This window comes from Trichosurus vulpecula, chromosome 5, assembly GCF_011100635.1.
Source record: "Trichosurus vulpecula isolate mTriVul1 chromosome 5, mTriVul1.pri, whole genome shotgun sequence".
Classification (NCBI taxonomy): Eukaryota; Metazoa; Chordata; class Mammalia; order Diprotodontia; family Phalangeridae; genus Trichosurus; species Trichosurus vulpecula.
Window position 1 is genome coordinate 183,330,584 of NC_050577.1, and position 20,028 is coordinate 183,350,611.

The following is a 20,028-nucleotide window of genomic DNA, read 5'->3' on the forward strand; positions in this document are numbered from 1 at the left end:
GTAAATTAACCTCTTTGAGCTTTGGCCTCCTCAAGCATAAAACGAAGAGGGTATGCTAGATGACCCCTAAGGCTTGTTCATACATTAAAATTTGTGGTTCTATGAAATCAATCAGGCAGTGGTATAAAGGATGAAATAGAGGGAAGACCTATTAATTACACAAGTACAAATGTTCCCAAAGTCTTACTGTGATTTTCAGCTAAAGCCAGTGAGCCTCCTATCTGGGGGTTTTTCTTTAAGTCAAAGCTTAAAAACACATTAAGACTTTAGGGACACCCTGTATTCTTTAGAGACCTGATAGGTGCAAAGCACTGCGATAAGGAGAGTGAGAGATATGAACAGTATATAAAAGGGTAATGTGAAGTAAAAAGTAGCATGCTACTTCTTAGGAGGAAGAACTCGGTTCTGATCAAGTATGTCAGGGGTCTTCCTGGAGGAGATGTTAGTTTTATCAGGACCTTCAAATGGGCAGGATGTCATAGGATCATAGTTTTACAGGGGACCTGACAGATGATTCAGTTCCAACCCCTTACCTTTACAGCTTAGGAAACTGAAGCCTAGGGACATTTAACTTGTCCAAGGTTGCAAAGGTAGTGTAGTAAGTAGCAGATTTAGGATTCAAACCCAGTCTTTCTGACTCAAATTCATTGTCCTTAGCACCACTCCTTACTACCTTTCACCACACTCATTCCTACAGCCACCTCACTCATTTCCAGAGGAGTAATTTAGGTTACAAAGGTAGGAATAAAATATATTTTCATTCCAACAGGTTGGCTGATTCCATGTTGCATTGACGAAATCTTACTAAGGAGACCTATAGGAGAGATGAAGTAGAAAGCCTATGTTTCCTAGGATGTAACTTTTGGAGGCTTTGCTCCCTCTCAATTTCCCATTCACTTACCTGGTAGATGTGAAATGTGGTGAACCAGAAATGAAAACAGTCCATGAGTCTTCTATCTGTAGGTTTTTCCTGGGCCCATTTTGTTATATTACATAATACTTAATAGCAAAAATCATCTTATATTGTAGATAGAAGTTGACATACCCATTAGGAAGATTGCCTCTGAGGCAGATATGCCATATTGCTGTTCCATATATTTAGGCAGGAAAGAGAACATAATGACAAAAGCATTGAACTGCAATATACTTGTGACCAAGAATAATACATAAATTCGATTGCAAAAAAGACTTTTCATTAATGGTAAGAAATCTGAAATGAAAAAAAATCACAACAGCTTATGGACTATCTGCTTCCTTCATTGATGATTAAATAGTAAATATAAGAGCAGGAAATTTAACTATGACTCTGTGTGTGTGTGTGTGTGTGTGTGTGTATGTGTGTGCATGTGTATGTGTGAGAGAGAGAGGATTCACATGCCTTCTGATAATTCTTTCTTTCCTCCTACTCTTGAAATCCATCACTTATGGAACAGGTATTTTGTCAGATAGTAGTCAAAAGGCAAAAGCTCAGTAGGCTTTCAAGTGACAGCATTATTACAACATATTATAAAACCTCCTGTGCTTTAGAAATATTAGTTTTATTGCTGTTTAAGCCAAATCCTCAAGAAGTCAAATCCTCAGAGGAATTCAAGAGGGATTAAAACACTAATATTTATATCTGGGCATGCCTTTTAATGCCATTAATTTGTTAGGTAAAACAACATTACAAAGATCTGTTTTATTCTTATGGAACAGTTTGATCCTCTGTCAATGCTGAGCCTCCCAAAGAAGGAAGAATTGTGATTAGTATGTTAAAGTAATATGGTCTTGGGCAGGAAGGCTGCATGAAGGGGAAAACATGGGTATTTTAGAGATATCTACCACATCTCCATATATTTCTTTCATCCTGCCATATTTAATATTGACTCATACAACTTTAGAGTCACTGCTGCGAACTTTATCTCCCTCTTACCATGTTGTCTGTTGGATTTTGGTATGCTGGTGGATTTTTGGCTGAGCTCAGCCCACATTTTGGTTTCCTATCTCAGAATGTCACTTCTACCACACTCTTTCCTCTGAGATTCTTTCTTCATGACCTCTATCAGAAATAACCCCAATTTGAAGAAGGATGCCGAAAAGCTAGAAAATGACCAGATAAAGCACCCTGGATAGTAATAGGTTTTGAAATGAGAATCATAGATTGAGAGATGGAAGAGAACTTTTCAAGGCAATCTCATCCTACTGTCCCGTTTTATGGTTTGGGAAGCTGAAGCCCAGAGAGGTGAAATGACCTCCAGGTCACAGAGGTAGATAATGAGTAGCATTACAAGAATTGAACCTAGGTTCCCTGCCTCCACAGCCAGTATTCTTTCTGTTACACCATGCTCTCCTCTTTGCAAGACATTGTACCTTATGAGGAACCAGTTGAAGGAACTGGGGATGTTTATCCTGGAAAAAACTGTCTTTAATACTTGAAGGGCCACTGTGTGAGAAAGAAATTATGTTCTAGTTCTTTTTGGCCCAAGAGAAAGCAATGGGTGAAAACTGTAAAGAGAGAAATTCAGGTTCTGTATGCTATATCAGTCAAGAAGGCTATTACTATCCTAGCCTGAATTAAAACAAAACAAAACAAAACATAGTGTCCTGACCTAGGGAAAAGAGAATTCTGTTGTACTCTGCCCTGATAAGGCTCCTAACCCAGGCCAATTTGTAAATTGTGGGTGGTCAAAATAGCACCTAAATGATAGGCTAGTTATCAGCACTCTTAAGAGTCTTCATGTGTCAAAAATCAACTTGGCTCTTTTTCCATTACTTGTAGATTGATAGAACGTTCCTGAAACAAGAGGATTGAGTAAAAGGCCTCTTTCCATCACTCAGGTGGTGAGCCCTGCGGACTATTGGCTATTATCCTTCTCAAGACTGCATTGAATTTACTTCATCCCTTATCTAGAGCCATCAAATTTTATTCACTCCAATTTAATTGTAGATGCCCAATCATCCAGAAAATACTAGACTCATTTGACAGGGCTTTTGCTTCCAGACTTGGTAAAATAGTTGGACTATGGGCCTGAAAAGAGGACATGGGAACCATATAACATATGCATGCACCAGAATTAAGGGATAATGTTCATTTCATGGAGATTCTGATTTATCAGACAGATTGAAGCATGGTTAACACACTTGCATCATAAAATCAGAAAAGTCCTCTGTCTTGGACAGGGGAGCTGGTTGGCAACAAATCACCATCTTGCTATTATTTACCACTCCCTTGAAAATTGCTTTTACATTGACACACTCCAGGCTAACTTTCCCACTGCTTTGAATTCCATTTTCTGCTTTCCTCCACCTGTTGGATTTTTTTTTTTTGGTGTGTGGCACTCGAGGTTTCTTTAGCATATAAAATTTACCCTACCAATGCAGATTGACATCTGTTGTAAAATATAATACTACAATATAGTGATATATAAAAGATAGTTGCCTAAGGGTACTGAGGTGTTAAGGCACTTGTGCAGGGTCACACAGCCATTGTATCTCAGAGGAAGGACTTGAATCCAGGTTTTCCTGACTTCAAGATGGGCTCTCTATCTTTGAGTTTTGTTACTCAAGCACAGACTTTTTTTTTTTCCTTCTTGTAAAGTGACTTAAACCGTGTTTTTTTTTCCCCAAGGAGAATTCTTCCCTCAGGCTCTGTTGATTGTTTTAGATAACCAGCAATCATTAGCTCTCTTCTCCCTCTGGAACCAAAGGATTCCAGGAGAGCAATGCAATTAGACTGATAACCAGAGGAGTTCATGTCTTTGGGTCCAAAGCATTTGTTTAGCTTATGTTTGGGCACTTGGCTAAAATAACTTGAAGTAGGACTTCACAGCATTAGAGTGAGTTTGGTCATAATGTATTAATGGTATTATTTTGAAAGAAGAAGGCAATCTGGTGGAACAGAAGAGCACTGAGTACCAAGTGTACCTTCTCCTACTTACTAATTGTGTAATCTTATACAAATCCCTGAACCTTTCTGAACCCCAGTTTTGTCATCTGTAAATAAGTAGTTATGTCACTTTACCTTCTTATGTCTCCATTTCTTCACTTGTAAAATGAGAGAGGTGGGCTAAATGATTGCTGGAAGTCCCTTTCAGCTCTATATCCTATGACTTTGGGGAAACTTTTTTTGAAGGGCAGGCTTATCACATGCCTAGGCACACATACAGGACTCTTGCAGACCAATGACCCAGCATAGATTAATAAGACTTTATTTAGTTTAGTTGCCTTAATTAACAAGTAAAACAAGGTAAGCTTAAGCAGAATTATGAAGTAGTTGGAGATAATCTTTGGATGGAAGAGCAGGTAACAAGCATTTATTAAGTGCCTACTATGTGTCACATGCTGTACTAGCTGCTTAACATATTATCTCATTTGCTCTTCACAATAACCCTGTGAAAGTAGGTGCTATTACTATTATTTCCATTTTGCAGTTGAGGAAACTGAGGCAGAGTTTAAATAGTTTGCCTATTGGCTCTCTCTGACCCTCTCTCTCTCTCTCAGACAGACAGACAGACACACGCATGCGCGCACACGCACACACACACAGACACACAGACACACACACAGACACACACAGACACACACAGACACACACACACACACACACACACACACACACGGAACCAGTCTTGAACTCATATCAGAACTGGTAGAGATTTTTAGGCCACTTAAGTGCAGCATAGACCTGAGCAGGAATCTTATCTTATCTTTCCCTAATTAATAGTCACACAGCTTTTATTTATAGGGGATTAATGTGCTACCTTCCAAAGCAGCTCATTCCTGTTAATTGTTAGGTAATTTTTATTTCACTAAGAAGAAATATGCCATTCTGCAATCTCTGTCAAGTGTTCTTAATTCTGCTTTTTGGGGCTAAGCAAAAAACGTGTAATCCCTCTTCCATATGAGAACCCCTCAAATACTTGAAGACAGCCAACCATGGTGTGGACCCATCTCTACAGTCTTCTTTTCTCTAGACTAAACAGCCTTAGTTCTTTCTCCCTGTTTTCATATAACACAAGTCTCCAGTTCCTTACTCCACCATCCTCTGTATCCTTCATGGTTTGCCAATGTCCTTTCTTGAAAGGAGGATATTTTTACCCTCAGAGACACTCAAGGAGAGGGCAAGCCTGAGTCTCTGTAGTGCTATCTTTTCACTAGCAGGTGCTTAATAAATTTATTATTATTAATACTTTCTGATAGAATGAATAGTACCACACAGGACAAATGGAAAAAGCAAGAAAACTATCATACCATGTTGTGATTCCCTTCTCTCCTTCTCCTTTTCCTTCTATCTTAATTGTTATGGATGCCTGATATTCCACTGCCAGAAATTTATCCTTGCTTACTGTTAAAATGAATCTCCAGCAAGTAGAGGGTGTTAGGACAAATAACATGAGGGACAGATTTATTTAGTCAAGTTAGGCCCAGAACTTTGCTATGTGTTGTCCTAAAAGAGTCTAATTTATTCTACTTTAGTAGTTTATACAAGAGGCTCAGAGATCTGTTCTTGAAGTCAGGGATACTGAGGTTTAAATCTTACTTTTAACACATTGGCTGTCACCCTGGGCAAGTCACTTAAAGTCTCAGTGCCCTGGGCAATACTACAAATTGAAGGACAAGTGTTGATCTGCACTGGTAAAAGAAATTTTGGAGTTCTGACTATTGTTAAAACCAAAGATTCTTTAAAAAAATTTTGTTCACTAAAAGAATCATTATTAATTAAATAAGAAAAATTAATTATAATTAGCAATCTCAAAACAATATTGATAGATAAATTATATTAGGTATAAGTTGTCATTAGGTATAAAATATATGCATAATGTAAGGAATAAATTTTAAACCTCTAAATTATTTTTTGTTTACTTACCTATAGTGATGTCTCTCTTTTCTGCTTTGGTTTCATTTCTCTTATCTTCTTCTATAATATTCATATTAGTTTCTAATCCTACCTTTGGAAGAGATTTGGGCAAGAAGAGAAACGGAACTCCAGAAAGAACATTTACTCCTGCACATACCAATAAACCGAGCCACCATGCACCAACCCACCGTGTATCAGCAGGAGTTATGACCAGCTCATCTGGAAATCAATAAACATAGTTTAAATTAACTCTGAATTCTATAGTATATATTGTTTGGTAGATCTTGAGATCCAGTTAAGTACAAAAGGATAGTTCAGGAAGTACTAGTGAAATTCAGTTTTACCTTGTAATTTTTAGCCTTATACTTAAACAGGAAAATTTAGCAATGAGTTAATTTCTTTATATCCCATCTGAAATAAAGTGCTGTACTTAAAGACATTTCAGAATGTGGAATAAACACGAAGTGCACAGGATGAACAGCTATGGCCAGCTTGAACTCTGCATCTTTGGAGGGAACAGCCACATTGAGGAGATCTTAGAGGAGCCATTTGAGTATTTGAGTAAGAATTTTAAAGTATTTATTTCTGAATAACTATAAGTTTAATTGAAGTAAAAAGTCTATTTTATTAGCACCAAGTGCTCCTCTGGTTAAACATAAAGAGAATGGACCTAAACAAATTTTAAGAAAGGAATAACTTAGTTTTATGCATATACACTACTCAGAGAATTTTATTTTTTAAAAGGACAATGTGTATTAAATAATCAATCACAAAAGACATTAATTTTATTCATCAAACTAAGCAAAAAAATCTTACAACTTCAGGAATTAGTAAAGTCTAATGTTATTCCCTCCACTTTACCCTTCATTTAGCTTCAATTCCCAGATTCAGCTACAGCATAATGAAATCTTTCATTTTGGTAAAAAGAACTCTTCCCCCCTCCCCATTTAATCTATGCATTTAAGCATTAATTCAAATAGGACAGACAGTTTGGGTTTTTGTTGGCCTACAGTTTTATCACATATAATAGTTTAGAAGTAAAAATGAGCGTTCAGAGTAACTATTAAAATTTCCTGAGCCTGTCTCAGAGAGGTGTTAAAGTGAATAAGTAACTCAAAATACATTCACTTCTTCCCAGAAAGGGATGCCACTATCTCTTCCTAGCTCATGCCTGAGTATCAGAACAGATTTTGTTCAATTCATATGATAGAATCATCCCATCATTCCTAGTTTGGGAATGTTCTCACTGTACCTCTCATACCTTATGATTCCTCTCGGTATCTACTCCCAATGACTCCTCTTTTGTGTTTTCTTGTTTGTGATAGCTCTCTATTTCTACTTCCCATAAGCCCCATAACCCCAATGTCAGAGGAAAGGGTAGCATTTGGGAATTTGGTTAATAGCTTATCTATTTTTTCAAGTGAGACTCCTCTCTTTAGTCTCTGTTCTCTTGCAGTTGTGGCCAGGCGTAAGCTACGCTAGACTTCTCCAACATCTATATTACAATTAATTCAGCACTTATGACATAATACAACAATATATACTTTAAAATTAAAAGTGTGTCATGTGATTAAATTCAAATGCAAAGCTACCTTTTTTCTTTTTTGAGACAAGGTACACCTGGGCATACCCAGAAGATCTCACGCATGTCCTTGATCTTATATATATTATTGACAATCTACCTCCTAAGATATCCACTGTGGCCATGAGAAAACCTCATTCCAGCTGCCTCCTGGTGTACAATGAAGGCTTTGGGATTTTTAAATAGGAAGCAATAAGCAGAAACAATGAATTAGCAGTATATGCTGAGGTATATATAGTCTTCACTGTTTACTGGAAATGATTTCTGAAGAACATCTTGGGAAGCAGAATCATAAGTATATTATAGTGAAGCATTATACCCTGATTCACCAAGATGCTGAATTTTCTCAGTGAAATCTGACACCAAGAACTTGGTGAGATAGGGGATGAAAAGCATTATGGGAGACATCTAGCAATATATGAGGTTTCTGTTAGGAATTATAGAGTTGATTTGGGTTTAGGGGGGCATGCTGATCATTTCCTTCAAGTGGGACATACATTGAATGACAAATAAAGTCACGCCAAATGTTTAAATCATGAGGTGTCCAAGTTCCTCAAATTCTTCAAGGGCCATGATTACAGGAGTAAAGGGAAGTAAGAATTAATACAGACTTTTGGGACACCTTGTATTTCTATTGTGCACATACACATACACACATGTACACACACAGACACATAGACATGCATACGCACACATACACATTACCTGTATTCACAGATCCAACATCTACATACATTTTCACACAGAATGATCCTAACAAAAAGCCGATCAAAGGACCAATGATAGCTCCTGTTTCTAAGCACCCTAAAAACAAAAGGGAAATGTGAGCTTTCTGTCGACTTAAACACATGTAAAACATGCCACTATTATAATAAATTTAGGTCATATTCCAAGTATTCAAAAGAACTAAATATATTCTATGTTTCCTCACTTTTCTTTGGAATTGCTTATTTGTATTATCTTTGGTTGTGATATGTCCCACTGTTAAATGGTAATGTCTATGAGGTTAGAAGCTTTTTTGTCCAAATTTTCTACTTCTACCATTGCCTAGCACACAGAATATGTGTAAATCAATATTTTAAAGTTCAATTTTTCTGAGTATTTTTCTAGCTAGGAAATTTATTTCTATAATATATGCTTATAATATTCTAAAATAAAACCTGTCTCATGATCTTATAATTATACATTGTGCTCTGAAATTTTAGTTGTTAGAGCATATTGCTTATTTTTGGGACCAAATTATGAATGTTCCAGTGGTACAATGAAGTTTTTTCTAATGGTTTATATAACCAAAACCCCTTTAATTGAGTCCACCAAGTCAATGAGTCAATAATTATTTATTCATGTGCCAGACAGTGGGCTAAGTGCTAGAGATATTACCCAATCCCATAATATACTAAATTCCTTGAAAAGTGCAACAAAATATAGATCTAATCTATTTCCTCTAAACTAATTCTTTTAACATTATTATGTGGAGAGATTTGAAATGAGAAAGGGAAAAAGTGAAGTAGGCAGTACCAAAGCGATATTAATGGGGTGCAGAAAAAAATTAGTGTAATGCATCATAAAAACATTTATCTTGATTCACTTATTTACTTGAAGTAAGAGGATGGAAGTATAAATAGAAGAGATTCATAGCATTTGCTAGCCTATCTTCAGCTATTCCCCTTTTAAAGAGGTTATGCATAAATTTACAAAAGTGCTTACTAGCTGTGTGGCCCTAGGCAAGTCAATTAACCTGTTTTCCTCATTTCCTCAGCTGTAATATGAGTTGGAGAAGGAAATGGTGGAGAGTTCTGACAAAAGATGATCTCCTGGAGGAGGAAATGAGAAACTACTCTGTATCTTTGCCAAGAAACCTCATGGACTAAAATGATAAAAGAGATGATGTTGGCATATGAACCCCTCAGGTTGGAAGGTGTCCGATATGCTATCGAGGAAGAGCAGAGGACACATACAAATAGCTCCAGCACTAATGAATTGGTTGGGTCAAAGCTGAAAGGAAGATCAGCTGTGGCTGTGTCTGATGATTAAAGAATAGTCCAATGCTGTAAAGATCAATATCGCATAGGAACCTGGAATGTAAGATCTATCAACCAATGTAAGGTAGATGAGGTCAAGCAGGGGGTGAAAAGATTAAACATTGACATATTCGGTGTCAGTGAATTTAAATAGACTAGAATGGGTGAATTTAATTTAGGTGATCACTACCTATACTATCGTGGAAAAGAATCCCTTAGAAGAAAATGGAGTAGGCTTCATAGTTAATGAAAGAGTGAGAAAAGTCATACTTGGGTATAATCTCAAAAATGATGGAATGATAGGAATGATATCTGTTTGAATACAAGGCAAATTGTTCAAACATCGCAGTAACACAAGTTTATGTTCCACCCACTAATGCTAAAGTTGATCAGTTCTACAAAGACCTACATCTTCAAGAAATAACACCAAAAAGAAGATGTCACATTCATCATAAGGGATTAGAATGCTAAAGCAGGAAATCAAAAGATAATTGGAATGACAGGCATGTTTAGTCTTAACGTACACAATGAAGCAGGGCAGAGACTAACAGAGTTTTGTCAAGATAAATCACTGGTCATAGCAAACACTTTTTCAACAAATCAAAAGGTGTCTCTACATGTGGACATCACCATATTGAAATCAGATTAATTATATACCTTGCAGCCAAAGGTGGAAAAGCTTTATACAGTCAGTTAAAACAAAACCTGGAGCTGACTGTAGCTCAAATAATTAGCTTCTTATTGCAAAATGCAGACCTAAATTGAAGAAAGTAGGGAAAACCATTAGATCATATAGACATGACCTAAATAACATGTCTTATCAATATGTAGTGCAGGTGATGAATAGATTTAAGGGATTAGATCCGGTAGATGAGTGCCTGAAGAACAATGGACATGGGTTCAAAGATTGTATAGAAGGCAGCAGCAGCAACAACAAAACATTCCAAAGAAAAGTGAAGAGCAAGAAAGCAAAATGACTGACTGATGAGACTTTACAAGTAGCTGAGGAAAGAAGGAAAGTGAAAGGGTAATGAAAAATGGAAAGATACGTAGAATTCCAGAGAACAGCAAGGAGAAATAAGGAAGTTTTCTTAACTGAGCAATGCAAAGAAATAGAAGAAAACAATGGAATGGGAAAGACAAGAGATCACTTCAAGACAATTAGAGATATCAAGGGAATGTTTCATATAAAAATGGACATGATAAAAGAAAAAAAACAGTAGGGATTTAACAAAGCAGAAGACAGTAAGAAGAGGTGGCAAGAATACACAAAAGAACTATATAAGAAAGATCTTAACATCACTGATAACTACAATGCTGTGGTTATTGATCTAGAGCCAGGCATCCTAGGGAATGAAGTCAAGTGGGCTTTAGGAAGCATTGTTAACAATAAAGCTAGCTCTAGCTGAGCTATTTAAAATCCTAAAAGATGATGATCTTAAAGTGCTATACTCAATGTCAACAAATTTGGAAAACTCAATAGTAGTCACTAGATTGGAAAAGATTGACTTATGGCCCAATCCTAAACAAGGGCAATGCCAAGGAAGGTTCAAATTACCAAACAATTGTGCTAATTTCACATACCAGAAAACTTATGCTTAAGATTCTGCAAGTTAGCCTTCAACAATATGTGAAGGAAGAATTACCAGAACAGAAGGCTGGTTTTTGAAGAGGTAGAGAAACTAGAGACTAAATTAGCAACATTTGTTTGATTATGGAGAAAGAAAGAGAGGTCTAGGAAAAATCTACTTCTGCTTCATTGACTACACTAGAGCCTTTGATTGTGTGGATCACAGCAAAATGTGGCACATCCTCAAAAAGATGGGAGTACCCTATCATCCTCCTTGTCTCCTGATGAGCCTGTATGTGGTCCAAGAAGCAACAGTTAGAACCAAACACGGAAAAACTGATTGGGTTAATATCGGGAATGGAGTATGGTAAGGCTATACATTGTCACCTTATTTATTTAACTTAAATGCAAAGTACATCATGTGAAATGTCAGTCCAGATGCATCAAGAGCTGGAATTAAGATTGCTGGGGGAAATATCAACTGTCTCAGAGATGCTTGCGATACCATTCTGATGGCAGAAAGTGAAGAAGAATTAAGGATGCTCTTGATGAGGGTGAAAGAGGAGAGTTTCAAAGCTGGCTTGAAGCTCAAGATAAAAATACCCAAGATCTTGACAACTAGTCCTATCACTTCCTGGCAAATAGAGGGAGAAAAAATGGAAGTAGTGTAACATTTTATATTCTTCGGCTCAAAGATCACTGCAGATGGTGACTGCAGCCATGACATTAAAAGATACTTGCTCATTGGAAGGAAAGTTATGGCAAATCTGGACAACATACCGAAAAGCAGAGACATGACTTTGCCAACAAAGGTCTGTATAGTCAAAGCTATGGTTTTTCTAGTAGGAATGTATGACTTTAAGAGTTGGACTATAAAGAAAGCCCAAGACAACCTAGAAGGTTGTCAGGAAAGGTCTGTTGCATGTGGGTGAGAGAGGAGCACAATCCAGTACAAGTTGTAGTAGTGCACACTGGGCCCCAGTAAACTAGGGGAAAGTCTCAGAGTGACTGAATCACTGGCATCTGTGGGGGTTTCCAGACTTCTCAGCCCACAGATGCCAGGGACAACTTAGAATGCCAGCAATGAAGGTCTGTCACACTTGGGTAAGAGTGGAGCACAGTCCAGCAAGGCCATCCCAGCACAGTCCTGGCCATGGCAAACCAGGAGCAGGCCTTGGGAGTGATTGAATTAGCAGTGGCAGTGTCTGCTTCTGGAGCTCTCAGTCCACAGACAGTAAGAGGTTGAACAACTGGTCAGAAGGAGATTATAGGGGCCTTATTGCTATCACTGGGGCAGGACTCTGTTACTTTGCCCATACCCAGATCTGGGTCACAGTTCTGGGTGGCACTCCCAGGGAGAAGAGGAGTACTAGAATAGCAGAGCTTGTGGCCACAGTGGAGTGGGGCCACTCCTTATAGCTCCAGGGTAGAAAAGAGTGCTTGTGGTCACTCACAGACCAGCACACAGGTCAGGAGAGGAGTAAATACCTCTCCTTGGATCATACCACCTTGGAAGAACTGAAAACTTAAAGTATCTTTGAAAATAGTTGCACAAAATCCCTGAAGTTTGGGATAGTGTGGTCTCTATCCTGGAAGCAGAGCCTTACTTTAACAAAGAGTTAAAAGTCAAGTAATAGGCTGGGAAAATCAGCAAACCACAGGGAAAAAAACTGACTATAGAAAGTTACTATGGTGACAAGGAAGATAAAAAAAACACTCAGAAAAGACAGCAAAGTCAAAGCTCCTACATCCAAGGCCTCCAAGAAAAATATGAATTGGTCTTAGGCCATGGAAGAGCTCAAAAAGGATTTTGAAAATTAAGTAAGAGAAATAAAGGAAAAATTGGGAAGAGAAATGAGAGTGATACAAGAAAATCATGAAGAATGAATCAACAACTTGGTAAAGGAGTCAACAAAAAATACTGAAGAAGATAATACCTTAAAAAACAGACTAACCCAAATGGCAAAGGAGTTCCAAAAAGCCAATGAGGAGAGGAATTCCTTAAAAAGCAGAATTAGCTAAATGGAAAAGAAGGTCCAAAAGTTCACTGAAGAAAATAATTCCTTAAAATTAGAATGGATCAAATGGAAACTAATGACTTTATGAGAAATTAAGAAACAAACAAAAAAACAAATAGAATGAAAAAAAGAAGACAATATGAAATATCTCATTAGAAAAGCAACTGACCTGAAAGATAGATCCAGAAGAGATAATTCTAAAAATTATTGGGCTATCTGAAAGTCACGATCAAAAATAGATCCTAGACATCGTGTTTCAAGAAATTATCAAGGAAAACCGCCCTGATATTCAAGAACCAGAGGGGAAAATAGAAATTGAAAGACTCCACCAATCACCTCCTGAAAGAGATTCCAAAATGAAAATTGCCAGGAATATTATAGCCAAATCCCAGAGTTGCCAGGTCAGGGAGAAAATATTTCAATCAGCCAGAAAGAAATAATTCAAGTATTGTGGAGCCATAGTCAGGATAACATAATATTTAGCAGATTCTATATTAAGGATTGGAGGGCTTGGAATATGATATGCTGGAGGGCAAAGAAGCTCAGCAAAACTGAGCATAATCTTTCAGGAGAAAAATGAATATTCAATGAGACAGAGGACTTTCAAGCATTGTTGATAAAAAGACCAGAGCTGAATAGAAAATTTGACTCTCAAATATGAGGTTCAAGAGAAGCAAAAAAGGAAAACAAGAAAGAGAAATCATAAAGGAATTAATAAGGTTAAACTGTTTACATTCCTACATGGGAAGATGATATTTGTAACTCATAAGACCTTTCTCATTATTAGGGTGGTTAGAAGGAGTATATATAGACAGAGGGCACAGGTGTTAGTTGAATATGAAGGGATGATATTTAAAAAATGAAATTAAGGAGAGAGGAATGTATTGGGAGAAAGAGAAAGGAAAGGGTAGAATGAGGTAAATTATTTCACATAAAAGAGGCAAGAAAAAGCTTTTACAATGGATGAGAAGAAGGAGGAAGAAAGGGGGCATGAGTGAACCTTATTCTCATCATATTCAGGAGGGTATAGAAATTGGGTATAGAAATCTATCTTACCCTATAGGAAAGTAGGAGGGGGAAGGGAATAAGAGAAGGAGGGCTGAAAGAAGGGAAGGTAGATTGGGGAAGGGGGTAATTAGAAGCAAAACACTTTAAGGAGGGACAGAGTGAAGGGAGAGGGAGAATAGAAAAAATGAGGTGGGGGGGGTTAGGATGGAGGGAAATATAGTTACTTGTGAAAAAAAATTTGAAAAGAGCCATTCCCCAATCGACAAATGATCAAAAGACACAATCATTTTTCAGATGAAAGCGATCTATAGCCATATGAAAACGTACTCTAACTCACTATTGATTGGAGAAATGCAAATTAAAACAATTCTAAGGTACTACCTCATACCTATTAGATTGGCTAATAGGACAAAATGACAAAGGTTGGTGGGGATGTGGGGAAAATGAGACTTTAATGCACTGTTGGTGGAGTTGTAAACTGATTCAATCATTCTGTAGAGCAATTTGGAACTATGACCAAAGGGCTATAAAACCATGCATACCTTTTGAGCTAGCAATGCCACTAGTAGGTCTGTATTTCAAAAGAGACAAAAAAAGAGGTAAAGGACCTATATGTACAAAAATATTTATAGCAGCTATTTTCTGGTGGCCAAGAATTAGAAATTGAGGGGATGCCCATCGAATGGAGATTGGCTGAACAAATTCTGGTATGTGATTATGATAGAATACTCTTGTACTGTAGGAAATAATGAGCAGGATGCTCTCAGAGAAACATGGAAAGACTTATATGAACTGATGCAAAGTGAAATGTACCATGTACAAAGTAACAGCGATATTGTAAGATGATCAGCTGTCAGCGACTTAGCGACTCTCAGCAATACAGCAATCCAAGACAACTCTGAAGGACTTATGATGAGAAATGCTGTCCATCACTAGAGAAAGAACTGATGGTGTGTGAATGCAGATCGCAGCATACTTTGTTTTTACTTTTTATTTTTCTTGAGTTTTTTGTCTATGTTTTTTCCAAAACATGACTATTACGGAAATGTTTTGCAAGACTACGCATGTATAGTCTATATTGAGTTGCCTGCCTTCTCAAAGGGGGTGGGGGTGAGGGTGAGGAAGGGGAAAGGGAGAGAATTTGGAACTCATAGTTTTAAAAAGGAATTAAAAACATTTTTACATGTAACTGGGGAAACATGTAATACTAAGTAGCTGATATGGTAACTGAATGGAAGATAGACTAGGATGTAGGGAGACTTGAAGCAGGGAGACCAACCAGAAGGCTATTGTAATAGTCCAGATATGTGGTGATGAGGAAGAGCGGCTAGATGGTGCAATGGATAGCACACCAGGCCTGGAGTCAGAAAGACTCATCTTCCTGAGTTCAAATCTGACCTCCAACACTTACTAGCTATGTGACCCTGCACAAGTCACTTAACCCTGTTTGCCTCAGTTTCATCATCTGTAAAATGAGTTGGAGAAGGAAATGGCAAACCACTCCAGTATCTATGCCAAGAAAGCCCCAATGGAGTCATGAAGAGTCAGATATGACTGAAATCGTTGCAACAACAATGGTGATGAGGGCTTAGAACATTGTGTTGGCAGTGTCAGAGAAACTGCCTTATGTATTTCCAACATATACTTGGAACTCCTGTGAGTCATTTGTGCCTTCTTTATTTTCTTGGAGAGAGGTGGGGAAAGGCTATCTTTTGCCCTATATGTATTTGTTACCTTTCATTATTGTATATGAATAGATTTACAGCTGTATACCACCATTGGGAGAATGCAGATATTTAAAAAGTGGGCTTTTAAAAAATAATAGCATGTAGCTTGGAATAATTGAAAGTAATAGATAATTATCCAAATATGACTCAGACAAATCACTTCTTGGTTAAACTCTTGGCCCAGTTCACTGCTAATTTGTGGTACCTATCCTTCAATTTGTCCTAATGGCTAATTTAGCCAGCTTCCCATTCAATTGCATGGACAATATGCATTTTTCATCTACTGTGCTTTTCCTCCATGGATGGCTAAGCTAATTGCTTTTAAAGAATTGTGGATGTTATTGAAGAAACCTTTCCTATTCTAAATTTTTTATTTCATGTTGATTTTAAGCTTTGCTATAATGAATTTTATACACAATTAATTCAGAAACTACTCCCACATTGCTAACTAGTCTTGTTCTTTCTCTTAAGTTATAGAAAATTTTATTTTTTGAAACTATTTTTGGGTGCTTGCCAGGTCCAACACCTCCAAACTCTCTTTTTGGAAAAAAATCATGATATATGTTCTAGTCATCTATGTAGTCAATAAATCTTTGCCCTCATTTGTTTCTTTATTATGAACCATATTCTCCATCGTATTTTTTGCTTTTCTATGCCAATCTTTGCACTGAAGTCATTAATACTGAAATATATGTTGCTTTTAACATTTGGAGAGTCTTCACAGTATTTCTCTGCCTTTCTCCCTCTGTGCAATAGATGTTAGTACATGAACTATAATTATTTTCATGTTGGTCTTTTTTAAATGCCTCTTTTTGGAGGCAGTGGTGTTCTACCCCTTGCTTCCATATAGTCCCACCAGGAAAAAGTAGTTATTGAAAAGATGGGTCTTTGCTTATATGGGAGGGGTTGGATCCATTTTGCAGCTTTTTGAAAGCAATCTAACTTTTTTCCTACTCATTTCCAACTCAAATTGAATTTAGTTTGGCAGAACAAATGTTGCTTTATGGGATGCTTTATAACAACCATACATCAAGATCATTCAGGGCTCCTGGAAGATGTACCAACAGAAATAATTCTGTTCAATGATCCTCCAACAATTAGCATCAGGTGAGGCATGAGACAGGGAGACAGACGTCCATTTGCCAAAGGTATTTGCCATTGTGATAAAGGATTGAATTTGACCATTCAAAGTCCAGATTGAGGGGAGATTCCCTGTGGCTGGTGAGGTTCTCCAGATGTTTCCTTTGGTAGATGGCATTTTGCTAATATCCTCAAGTTCCATGACAGATTAAATGAGATAATATTTATTAAACATTTAGCACAGCACTTGGCACATAGTAGGTGCTTAACAAATGCTTGCTTCCTTCCCTCACCTTCCCCCCTACCCAGGACTCTAATTTTTTTTAAAAAGAATTTTGCTTGTCCTTCTACTCAGGAAAGTCCAAATAAGAAGGTGAGTATCTGTTGCCTCTTTTTTCAACATGCATTTGGATGGATATCTTATCAACCTTCTCCACCAGTATGTATTTCTGGGAAAGGAGTATGGATGGACAATGAACAAGCTGAGCCTGGTCTCATCATTTCTTTCTAATGTCTTTGCCTTCAGCTACCTAAAGTGGGGTCGATATCATCCATCCTCCTTCTTGAAGCTGGAAGCCAGAAGCACATGAAGTGACTATAGGACCTGAAACAACTTGGAGCTTGAAAAGAACTCAAAGAAGATTAAAGAGACTGAAGGTCTCTTCTACTCTCTCCAACTCTACCTCACCTTGCCCTCTCACAGGGCAAGGCATTCATCTCCACCAATAAAGAAAGAATCCCATACCAATGGACATTGGGACTAGGGTTACACGGAGAATAACTTCTCTAAGAAGTCAATGTCTTTTGTCCATTTCCCATTTCCCAGGGTTTAACTGCTTATTTTAAATGTGTCTAGGTAATGCTGCTTGAATTTTTTAGCCAGTGGAAATCAATTTGACTGCTACAGCCCCAGCTCCCCAAGCTATAAACATGCTGAGGCTAATTAAATCCAGAGACTGGGCATTAATCCTTTCCAACCTGCTGTTGGTACCTTTAGGGATACATTCCCCACTTCCCTGTTCCTCATTCTTATTTTTCTTCATTCTTTCCTCTTTACTAGATAGTTTAGAAAATAACCTCACTTCAGTCGTCCTAGAGGCAACAGAGCAATTTCTCATTTCAAAGAACATATAAATTTTAGCCATGAGAGGCTGTAGGCCTTCAACTGCAGCATTGATACCCATTATCTCCTGCCCTCTGTGTGCTGCCTCCCCACTGTGGGCATAGAATCCACATTCCAAGGCTGTCCTCACTAGTGGCTGTTTTCCTCCTCTCCTTGTGAGTGGCAATAAAGTTTATTAAAGCTCTGTATGCTCTTCATCTTTATCACAAAAATGTAGTGTCATTCTTATCTCTTAGCTTCAGTTTTCTTAAATCTATAAGAAGAAAGACTGGAGGTGATCTCTAATGTTTTTGCAGTCTTACTGTATAATTCTTCTGATATAGAAGTTTTGATTCTACTTTCAGACACTACGCTATTTCTCAATCTCATAAACCTTCAAAGTTACCTCTTCTCTGGATTTGTATAACAACCTACTTATTGATCTCTGTTCCACAAAGTATAGCAATAGAAAACCTAAGGTCACTTCCAGAGCCACATTGAGTCATTGTGGAGAGAGAACAATAAAAAAGTGGTATTTGAGAATCATCCTAGCAGTATACATAGTATGGACTGTGCAGGAAGAAAAACTAGAAACGAAGATTCCACCAAGTAGGCATTTATGGAAATCTAGAAAGGAGGGGATTATGAAGTTTTGAGCACAGGACAAGAGTAGAGGCAGTCAACATGTTATGGAAAGACCCTATAGAACTGGCAGATATGATAACTGTTGGCTGTGGAAGGGACCATGAAAGAGAGGGAGAAGTAGGAGGTAACCTCAAGAAAATCTTGGCTAGATTGCTAGTTATTAACTGACCAGACGGTACTGTCGTTGACAGTAATGGAAAGACAGGAAAGAATTGTTCTGAACTCTGTTTGTTATCAATTGGCATTAGAAGTATAGATGTTTTGTAAGCAATTATAGGCAGATTTGAGACAACAGAAAGTATAGATTTAGGAGTCATCTGTGTGAAAGCAGATTGTCTTTATATTCCCCCTCTTAGGAATATTAAGAAAGTATTTTTAAAATTATTCTAGTCTAAAACCTTTAGACTTATCTGAAAGAGAAGCCTCAGAAGTCTTAGATTATCAAGTCTAAAACAATGTCCTGCTCCCCTCTCTCCAGATCAGCCCAGGAGGGACTCCTCCCTGAAGCAATTAGGTTGGTAGATTGGACAGGGGCAAAGAATTCTTGACTGATCCACCTTCACCAGATTATGGCAATGGTCAAAAGTAAGAGGTGTCTTTAATTTATTCAGGTAATGGAAATATTTCTTGAGTTTGCCTTTAACCAGCTACAAAGGAGCATCTTTAAAGGGCAGGGTCAAAGAGGGATTAAAGTTGATTTTCCAGAGGTTGTTCAATTTGATGAAGCAAATTGTTAACTGAATTGTTCTCCAAAGTCTAGAATCTTAATCTTGACTGATAAACATATTGGAATTTCAAAATAACTTGTATGAAGAAATGTCTGAGGGCATGAGGGGACTTTGTTAGTTTGGATAGCCCTTTATTTCGAACCAGCTTAGGTTTAGGCAGGCTTGAAGGGAGATATCATATACTAAGTAATAAATAGTAAAACATTAATAAAACAAGGAAAGGGATTAGAAGTTTGGGTTTTTTTTAAATTCAGTGAAACAACATACAATTGATTTTGCAAACTTACCAATATATAAAGGAGAATTTTCAGTTTTGGCAAAGTCTTCTATATAAGAAATACCCAAAGGTTTGATAGGAGTTTCACCCATTCCACGTATTATATTTCCTACTAGTACATATAGCCACATTGATGATTTGACTTCATTTGTACACTCTCAAATTAAAACAAAAAAGAACTTGTGTTAGAATTTTTGACATTAAGATTTTGAAAGTGACTCTGATGATTCTAAATTACAAATTTTATAAGTAAAAAGATTTCAAGATTCAGTCTATATGACTGCAAGGCTTCTATTACTGATGACCTAGTGAAAGAAATGAGTCATTAAGCCACAGGATCTAGAACTTGACAAAACCTTATAAATCATCTTATAAAATCATGTATTTAGAGCTGGAAGGGACCTTAGAGACCATTTAATCCAATCATATCATTT

The 20,028-nt window shown here is 37.3% G+C and overlaps 1 protein-coding gene across 1 annotated transcript in view; it reads right to left on the bottom strand.

The window, feature by feature from the left end:
* The window catches only part of SLCO1A2 (solute carrier organic anion transporter family member 1A2), a 52,658-nt gene that overhangs the window by 20,674 nt on the left and 11,956 nt on the right, over positions 1-20,028 (bottom strand). The window contains exons 5-8 of the mRNA XM_036761863.1: positions 19,605-19,751; positions 8,124-8,222; positions 5,846-6,055; positions 1,046-1,210 (exon numbers count right to left, since the gene is read on the bottom strand). Coding sequence (XP_036617758.1) covers positions 1,046-1,210; positions 5,846-6,055; positions 8,124-8,222; positions 19,605-19,751 — 621 coding nt within the window. The remainder of the gene's footprint in view (positions 1-1,045; positions 1,211-5,845; positions 6,056-8,123; positions 8,223-19,604; positions 19,752-20,028) is intronic.